The sequence below is a fragment of the Symphalangus syndactylus genome, chromosome 14 (genome assembly GCF_028878055.3).
Source record: "Symphalangus syndactylus isolate Jambi chromosome 14, NHGRI_mSymSyn1-v2.1_pri, whole genome shotgun sequence".
In the NCBI taxonomy this organism is placed as follows: Eukaryota; Metazoa; Chordata; class Mammalia; order Primates; family Hylobatidae; genus Symphalangus; species Symphalangus syndactylus.
Genome location: NC_072436.2, coordinates 114,413,081 through 114,422,095, shown reverse-complemented (window position 1 = coordinate 114,422,095; position 9,015 = coordinate 114,413,081). Strand labels below are relative to the sequence as shown.

General features: G+C 52.2%; 1 protein-coding gene across 7 annotated transcripts in view; it reads right to left on the bottom strand.

The window, feature by feature from the left end:
- Window positions 1-9,015, bottom strand: part of CDIP1 (cell death inducing p53 target 1) — a 37,011-nt gene continuing 27,996 nt past the window's right edge. For 3 of the 7 annotated variants that reach the window (XM_063618328.1, XM_055242911.2, XM_055242910.2), the window contains 5 exons: window positions 3,273-3,362; window positions 2,744-2,842; window positions 2,391-2,546; window positions 1,489-1,762; window positions 1-1,381 (listed from right to left, as the gene is read on the bottom strand). In XM_063618328.1, the coding sequence (XP_063474398.1) occupies window positions 1,270-1,381; window positions 1,489-1,762; window positions 2,391-2,546; window positions 2,744-2,828 (627 nt within the window). In that variant the 5' untranslated portion in view covers window positions 2,829-2,842; window positions 3,273-3,362 and the 3' untranslated portion in view covers window positions 1-1,269. Of the gene's footprint in view, window positions 1,382-1,488; window positions 1,763-2,390; window positions 2,547-2,743; window positions 2,843-3,025; window positions 3,061-3,272; window positions 3,363-3,834; window positions 4,111-9,015 lie in introns of those variants that run through there. The other 4 variants (XM_063618332.1, XM_063618331.1, XM_063618329.1 and 1 more) reach the window with 3 other exon arrangements.

The window sequence follows — 9,015 nt, the reverse complement described above, 5'->3', positions numbered from 1 at the left end:
AAGAGAGCAGAGGCCCAGGGCGGGGGAGTGAAAGGGCCAATTTAATGAGAAACTACAAACTGAGACTGGGCCACGATTCACAGTGACAGGAGGCCATGCAGTGGCAGTGCGAGACCAGGAAGGACAGTGGCAGGATGCAGCAGTCCAGGTGAGCAAGTTCACAAACCATTCAGGAAATAAAGAAAGGGCGAGGCTGGTGTCCACCAAGGCAGTTCTACCACTTGTGGCTGCTCCTTCCTCGCCCCTAGCCTAGTGGGCCTGCAGGAGCAGATGTGAGCAGGCACAGCAACAGCTTGTCAGCTGGGGCAAGGGGCCCGGCACTTACAGGGAAGGAAACCCATGGAGAAGGCTCTGCACATCCAAGCGCACCCACAGGGGGGGACCCTCTGCCATGTCTTGCCCAGCTGGGACACACCAGTCACCGGGCAGAAGTCATACCCACACGCAGTGAGGACACAGGGCAGACGGGAAGGGGCTAGGCTCAGGGGCTCCTTCCGGCCCCAGCAATACAGAGTTCACAGAGGCATGGCCTGAAAGGGGGTCTGCACACTGATTCAAAGGGACAAGTTCCTTCTTAGCTACCAGGGTCTGATCTCTCACCCAGGTACACTGTCCTCTCTACCTGACACCAGGCAGCTCTCGGGCACTGGGACAGGGTATTAGACACCCTGGGTTTCTATACCTGAGAGTTCTGAGGGCCAGAGTTGGCAGTTTTACTTCCAGCCACCATGCCCCACCTCTAGCACCCCAGAGACGCAAAGTACCCAGAAACAAACCCAGGCTTCGTGACCCTGTGCTACGTGGGTCCGCCTGACTCCAGACAACTTACCCATTCTCGGCCCAGCAGGTCAGAAACAACTGTGGCCACAGGCCTGGGGAACTAACTGGCTACTGCTCTGGCTGCTTTTGGTCCCAGGGGGAAAGACTCTGGACTGAATCTGTACCTTGTTTGGAAATAGAGGAATCAGGACCCCAGCAGGAGACCCCTCCCAGCTTATCTTCCTGATCACACACACCAAGCAGACCAACAACACACAAGCTCAGTGCCAGCCCCCTGCCACCCACTGACCCTTGGCCTTAAATCCCAACAGAATTTTTGCCAGAAGAGTCAGTTTCTCAGGGCAGGGCAGGTCGAAGAGGACAGGACTTCTAGGGGATGGTGGCACAGCTCCCAGCCCCAAGTGGGAGCGGGAAAGTGACCACTGAGCGCAGGGAGCAAAGCACAGGGGGCCAGACTGACAGGCGGGGGAGTCCCGAGTCCCAGCTCCGTTAGCACAGGCGCTTGTACGTGTAGATGTAGGCTTTGCAGCTGGGGCATGTGTGCGTCACATCCTTGAAGTCATTGATGAGGCAGGGGATCAGGCAGCAGCCCAGATCACATCTGAATCAGAGACAGGGAAGAACAGGCTGAGGCCTGCTGCAGAGGAGGCAGAGGCAGCCAGTTGACCCTGGTGCAGCCCCCACCCTACCAGTGCCCATACCACCTACCCCATGAAGCAACAGAAGAAACCCAGCACAAAATTCATCAAGCCAATCTCGTAGGAGATCTTGGTGGTGATGGCTTGCTGGCAGTGGGGACACACCGTCTGCACAGGTGCTCCCTCAAAGATCTCTCCCTGCAGCACTGTCACCGTGGTGGCAGCTCCTGAAGGGACCAGGACTGTGGCTGTGTGGCCCCCAGGGCCAGGGTAGGGCCCTGGCGTGTAGGGCCCTGGGGGGTAGTAGCCCATGGGTGGGTGGGGGCCTGGAGGTGGGTAGAAACCTGGAATGGCACAGAAGATGGAGGCGAGAGGTCACTGGCCTGCCACCTGCCCCAGACAAAGAGATCAGCACAAAGCCCCCACGGTCCACAGCGCCCAGCGTGCAAGGCGAGGCCTCACACTTCCTACCGCCCTCCTAACGGGCCAGTGGGAGGCCTTACAGCTGGGGCCCTAAGTCAAGTGGGGCCACATTCTCCCAGCCCTTCCTGGTCCCCACCCCTTGGGGACCATGACAGATGTCGCAGAGAGCCAGGCACATGGCCCGGTCCCTCTGCTCCTCTGTCTCCAGCATGCAAGGACAGGGCACTCAGCCTCAAGCCCATGACCAAGGGAGGGAAAGCCTTGCGGGTCACCCACCCCTCTCCTGCACACAGGGCGCCCCTCCCCACCCATGTCAGGTCCTGGTTTGCCAAGGACCAGCCCTGCCCGAGCAGCCTGAGTAAGAGCAGTCCCACCTTCCCACGTCCACAGTCCCTGTCCACACACAGCCTGAGCCCTAGGCCAGGGCTGGTTGGGTGTGTTGGAGTCCCTGCCCTACAGCAGATGCCCACCTGTACTAAGGACAGCCAGCGCAGGCCAGACAGCAGCCAGGAGTTCCCCATGCTCCCCTCAGATCCCTTTCCCACTCACCCGGAGGCATGTAGGTGCCATCTGCACTCATGTGTGGGGGGATGAAGCCAGGCTGGGGCATTGGGTGACCCGGCGGCTCATAGGGTGGGGGGCCAATGTCCGCAGGGGGCAGTGGCATGCCTGGAGGGGGCTGCATCACGGCTGGGGAGGAACGGCCTGGACAGAGAGAGGCAGAAGGAGGAGACTGAGCTGGAGTCTCTGCACGATGAGCTGGACCAGAGGCCACTGTTTTGGGACACAGATGGGGCCCAGGGGTAACCCTGGAGTGGGCATCACCACTTAGAGAGTCCCAACCATGCCATGGGGGCAGGGGGCTGCAACAGGGAGGAGCCTCAGGAGTAGTGACCCCCTACCTGGAGTAGGTGGGGCTCCACTTTTCTCTTCCAGAAGTGGGGCTGTGGGGCCCCCAGGATAAGGAGGGGGAGGCTCGTTGGACATCTTCACTGCTTCTCCTGGACATGGAGGGAAAACCCAGACATGAACTAAGCTCCCAGCCAGGTTCCTCTCCTTCAGCCCTGGGGGGGTGGCTCAGATGCTGCACAAGGCGTGTGACCATCCTCAGAAGGGGCTGCCTCCAGGCACTGGGGATCCTCCACCTTCCCCAGGGCCACCTAGCCCAGAGCCACCATCCTCACCTCTCAGCAGTCACCTGCTCTTCCCTGTTTGGAAGCTGGAGAGCAAGGACAGAACCCAGTAAGCAGGGCCCAGTGAGGTAAAGTCCCCCAGGGAGCCTAACTCAGCACTTGCCCCACACGAGAGCAGTTTGGCACCGAGGTCTCCCCTCCCCAAACGTTTAGCGGGCACTAAGGCAGTCAGAGGAGACACTGGACTGATCTCTGCCAGACGCTGGACTGGGAATGGGGATTCTGGGGGATTTCTTACCTCAAATCCTTGCTACTCAGAGAAGGGAGGCAGGTGAGGCTCCTTCAGCTGCTGGCCTGGAAGGACAGGGAACAGGCAGGGCTCCGGGAGCTGTTTCAGTGGAAGGAAAGGCAGGGCCCTCAGCAGGGAGCAAGGGCTGCCAAGCCAGGGCTGGGCCCAGGGGCCTGGGCATACCACACAGTTCCTCCCCTTCCCACATCAGCCTTCTCCCTGGCTGTCACTCTGTGCCATCCACACACCCGACCACCCCTCCATTCCTCAGTCCCATCACAAGTCTGCTTCCTCCCTCCCCCAAGACTGTTGGCACCCAAGGGCCACGGCTGGGCCCTCTGCATCCCCTCCCACCAAGCCTGAGCTCCCATGCATGAGGACTGCCAGGCAAGCTGTGCTCTGGCCTGTGCCCTTCTGGTTTGTTTGTTGAGGCAGGGGTCGGGGGGAAGAAGAGTCAAGTGAAATCTTTTCCCTCATTTCTGTCACCAAACTCTGAGCACAGCTCAGAAAGGTGGGAAGCTTTTGCTGTTACTTAGCATCATAAAGGACTTGGGAAGTGGGGTTCAGTTACCTTAGCTAAAAGTAAAACAATGAGACAAAAATCCGTTTCAGTGGAACAAAAAATACAGGGAGAGGAGTGTTTCCCAGAGAGCCCAGCACCTGCAGGGGATGGAGGGCACATAAGTTTGAATATAAAGTTTAACAAATCAGGGGCAGGGGCAGGGCCAGAGGAACCAAGTCCAAGCACTTGGGTTCAACTATAAAGTACCATGGCAGTTTGAAAACTGAAAGGGATCAAAAAGCTGTTAGAAGAAAATGCAGGCATCAATCTTTATGACCTTCGATTAGGCAGCAGTTTCTTAGATATGACACCAAAAGCAAAGCAACAGAAGAAAAAAAACTTAAAGTGGATGTCATCAGAAAAACTCTTGTGCTTCAAAGGACACCATCACATTTTATAATTCATAGATCTGATAAAGGACTTGTATTAAGAAATACAAAGAACTCAATAACAGAAAGACAACCCAATTTTTAAAAGGATTTGAACAAAGACTTCTTAAAAGACAAATTGCCAAAAGCACATGAAAAACTACTGAGCGTCTTTTCATAAGGGAAATGAAAACCAAAACCACAAGGAGACCATTTCCTATCTACTAGATGGCTAAAACTTAAAAAGTCAGTAATAGGCATTATGTAGACAAACTGGAACCCTCATACACTGCTGGTGGGGGACAGCCCCTGCCAGTCTTTTGAGGAACTGCCAGACTGTTCCTCAAAAGGGGAACAGGGGCTGGCAGTTCCTCAAAAGGTTAAACCTAGAGTTACCAGATGACCCAGCAATTCCACCCCTGGTTATCTGCCCAAGAGAAATGAAAACCTGTCTACACAGAAATTTGTACACAAATGTTCACAGCAGCATGCATCATAATAGCCAAAAAGTGGAAACAACCCAAATGTCCATCAACAAAGTGGATAAACAAAACCGTAGGCTGCCCAGACAATGGAAGACGATTCGGCTATAAAAAGGAAGGAAGCACTGACACCCTACAGCATGAACCCTGAAAACATGCTTGGTGAGAGAAGCCAGACACAAAAGGCCACATACTGTATGATTTCACTTATATGAAATGTCCCCAGTAGGCAAACCCATAGAAACAAAGTACATTAGTAGCTGTTTAGATCTGGGGGAGAGGGGGAAATGGGGAACGTGGAATCTCCTTCTGGGGTAATGAAGATGCTCTGAAACCGATTGTAGCAACGGTTGAACAATTCTGTGACTATACTAAAAACCACTGAATTGTACACTTTAAATGGGTGAATTGAATGGCACATAAATTAGTCAATAAAACTTATTTTTTAAAAAAATGAGGGAAAAGAAAATTAGTCCTACTGCAGCCCGTCTCCACATGTCCCTGCTGGTCTGTATGCACAGGCACCTGTACCTTTTCGTTTTGTTTTGTGGAGACGGGGGTCTCACTATGTTGCCCAGGCTGCTCTCGAACTCCTGGCCTCAAATAATCCTCCTGCCTCGGCCTCCTAAAGTGTTGGGATTACTGGCAGGAGCAACTGCGCCCAGCCCATACTATATAAAAATATAGTTGCTGTCCTGACAGTTTTAAATCTTTTTTTTTTTTTTTTTTTGAGACAGAGTCGCGCTCTGTTGCCCAGGCTAGAGTGCAGTGGCGCAATCCTGGCTCACTGCGACCTCTGCCTCCCGGGTCCCAGCGATTCTCCTGCCTCAGCCTCTCCCAAGTAGCTGAGACTACAAGCACACGCCACCATGCTTAGCTGATTTTTGTATTTTTTTAGTAGAGACAGGATTTCACCACATTGGCCAGGCTGGTAAATCCTTTTAATGTTGTGTCACACATATTCCATCTTACAAGACTTCGTGACCACTGATATTAATACTCCACAAAATGGGCATACTTGACCAAACCCTATTAAGGCATTTAGGCAAGGCCCTACTTGCTGCTTTCATGAAATACAAGAGAACACACCTCTGTCCACCGCTCTTTCCCTTTTGTTAGATTATTTCCTCAGGCTAAACTTATCAGAGTGAGATGACTAGGTTAAAGGACATGAGCATTTTATGCCTTTTTGAAAGGATGCCAATTTATAGTGCTAGTTATTAATTTTAATATTAAAATGACACTTATTTTTAAATGCATTTCTTTGGCAATCGGGAGACAGAACATCTTTCCAAGTGTTCAGAAATTACACACTCTTCTGAGTTGCCTTATTATCCACGGAAGACATGGAGGCCCAGAAAAGGATGGGGCGGGGCATAAGTCTAGGACCCCGGCATGACTCTCCCACCCTCCTGCCCGCAGAGTGAATTCCAATGGCACGGGGTTAAGAACAGGGAGCAGTGGCCAGGTGCAGGGACTTATTCCTGTAATCTCAGCACTTTGGGAGACTGAAGCTGGAAAATGAACTGAGGCCAGGAGTTCAAAACCAGCATGGTCAACATGGCAAGACTCTTGTCTCTACAAAAGAAAAAATTTTAAATTAGGCGTGATAGTGTATGCCTGTAGTCCCAGCTACTGGGGAGGCTGAGGCAGGAGGATCACCTGAGCCCAAGACTCAGAGAATACAGTGAGCCATGATCAGGCCACTGCACTCTAGCCTGGGCAGCAGTGCGAGACCCTGTCTCAAAAAAAAAAAAAAAAAAAAAAAGAACAACAGAGAGTAGTGGCAGTGCCTCTTGGAGCTGGTTCTGGGGTCCCTTGCCCAGGCTACTCCTAGCCCGCCAGGTGCCCTCCTGCAGGGGAGAAGAGGGCAGCCTTTCATGGGGCTTTACCTGCGTCTGGAAAACTGCTCCAATATGTTGAGTTGGAATAAGTGCCAGCCCCTGCTACAAACTCCCAGACTCCCAGAAAATGCTCCCTGGCACCTCTGGGTGGCACCACCATCCACCAGTGGCCCAACACCGTGGTCTGCAGTGGTCTTGCTCATCAGGGAATGGTCCAGGCCCTGGGATGCTCTGAGCAGACCAGGAAAATAAGCTACACTGTGCTTGGTGAGTCACTTAAGCACCTGCATATCCCAGCCTGGGTCCCTTGCAGGGAGCACACACACACACGCACGTGTGCACACACACCCCATCTCTGAGAATGCAGGTGTGGCCTTTCTCTGGCCCATCTTTTCATCAAAGTCAACAGATATAATCCTATGGTCTCTTAGAGCTCAAAAATTCTATTTCTGGAATTCCACATACAGCCTTGCCCATGATGATAGGGTGCAAGTGCACAGGGCAAGGCCCTCCTTTGGTGTCCACCCAACCTGGGTACAGACAATGCAGGCCACGGGGAAGTGTTCGGACCTGCACAGGGCTGGCTTCCACTCCAGCTCGCTGGCCACACCAGAGCCCACCTTCTCTCTGCCCCTTACCAGGGGCCGCAGGGCCCTGTTGCTCCTCCGTGTCTTCCCCACCTAGGGCCATGCCTGCTACTCACTGCTCCCTCTCACCCCTCCATATCCACATGCATCCTCCTGCTGTCTTCCTGAACCCCAGCAGAGACTGCAGGGCAGATCCTTCTCTACCAAGGAGAGGTATCTGGGAAATAGCTCATGAAGATTTCCCGAATTCAAACACCCATTCTCCCAGTGCCTTCCAATATAAAATCAAACGCATTCCCACAAAACCATGTTGTGTAGGGTGTAATAAAAACTACAAGAATAATCTTTCAATCACACGATCAGAAGCAAAACAGTTTTCCAATAAAATGAGTACTGTTCAAATTAAGCTACAAAATGGAAAATGTCTGATCTGAAAATGCAGCCCCAGCACCTCTGCTGTGGGAAGGTGCTGGTGAGGGAGGGGGCTGGGAGACCTGGGGATCTGCCCAGTTCCCAGCAGAGGAGGAAGGGGAGACTTGGGGGTCTGGGGAGCCCACTGAAATCAACCTGCAGCCCTGACAAATCCAAGAGAGGCTTCTTGGCCTTCTTGCTTTAAATCTTGGACTTATAAATTGTAAACAAAATAGGTGCCTGTTTGAAAATCTTTACGAGTTCAATCATAAACTTAATAGTAAGTCACTCCTCTGGGAGACCAGACACCTCTGCAAAGTCTACCCCTCCACACCCTCTGGGTTCTGTGGCATGTGAAGGTGTGGAGAAAAAACCTGTTTCTCCTCTGCTTTCACACCATAACAATCAACAGAAAAGACTTCTGTGGTAAAACATTTGGGGGTTTCTCCCCAATAACAAGCAAGCAGTCAGTTCTGCAGCGGACACCAGCTGACGTATTCTAGTCGCATTCAAGTCTTATGTTACTGTGTCAGATCCCACAGGTTGAGGGCTCAGTCCCATGACTGCCCCCCACTTCTGATGTCAATCGTAATTCTTAGCTTGCGACCTGCGCTTCTGACAGACTGGCTATAAATCATTATCTTGGGAGGGGATTCCTTATAAGAGGATTAGCTAGTCTTTTGTGGGTGCATCTCCCCACGGCCCTTCCACCATGGGATGACACAGCAAGAAAGCCCTTGCCAGATGCTGGCAGTGCCTTGACCCTGGACTTCCCAGCCACCACAGTTTTGGTGACTGTGGGTGACTGACGGTGGGGCTTAATGGGAGGTGTTTGGGACATGGGAGGTGGATTCCTCATGAATAGATAAATGCCCTCCCTGGGGTGGGGGAGAAGTGAGTAACTTCTCACTCTGTTAGTCCCTCCATCCTAGCTCGTTGTCAGAAAGAGCCCAGTGCTTCCCCTCCCTTTCTCACCCCCTCTCTCGCCATGTGATCTCTGCACACAGAGACCCCCCTGTGCCTTCCACCATGAATGGAAGCGGCCTGAGGCCCTTAACAGAAGCAGATGTTGGCACCATGCCATCCTGTAAAGCTTGCAGAACCAGGAGCCAAATACTCTCTTTTCTTTATAAATTACTCAGCCTCAGGTAATTTAGAGCAACACAAATAGACTAAGACACCAGCCTCCAGAACTGTAAGGAGATAAATTCCTCTTCTTTATAAATGACCCAGTCTCAGTCTCAGGTATTCTGTTAGAGAAGCACAATGGACTAATACTACATCAAGACTTGACAAGTGGTAGGTTTTTGTTTTTTTTTTTTTTTTTAGACAGAGGCTCGCTCTATCACCAGGCTGGAGTGCACTGGCACGACCTCGGCTCACTGCAACCTCTGCTTCCTGGTTTCAAGCGATTCTCCTGCCTCAGCCTCCCGAGGAGCTGGGACTTACAGGCGTGCCGCCTGGCTAATTTTTTTTTTTTTTTTTTTTTTTTTTTTTT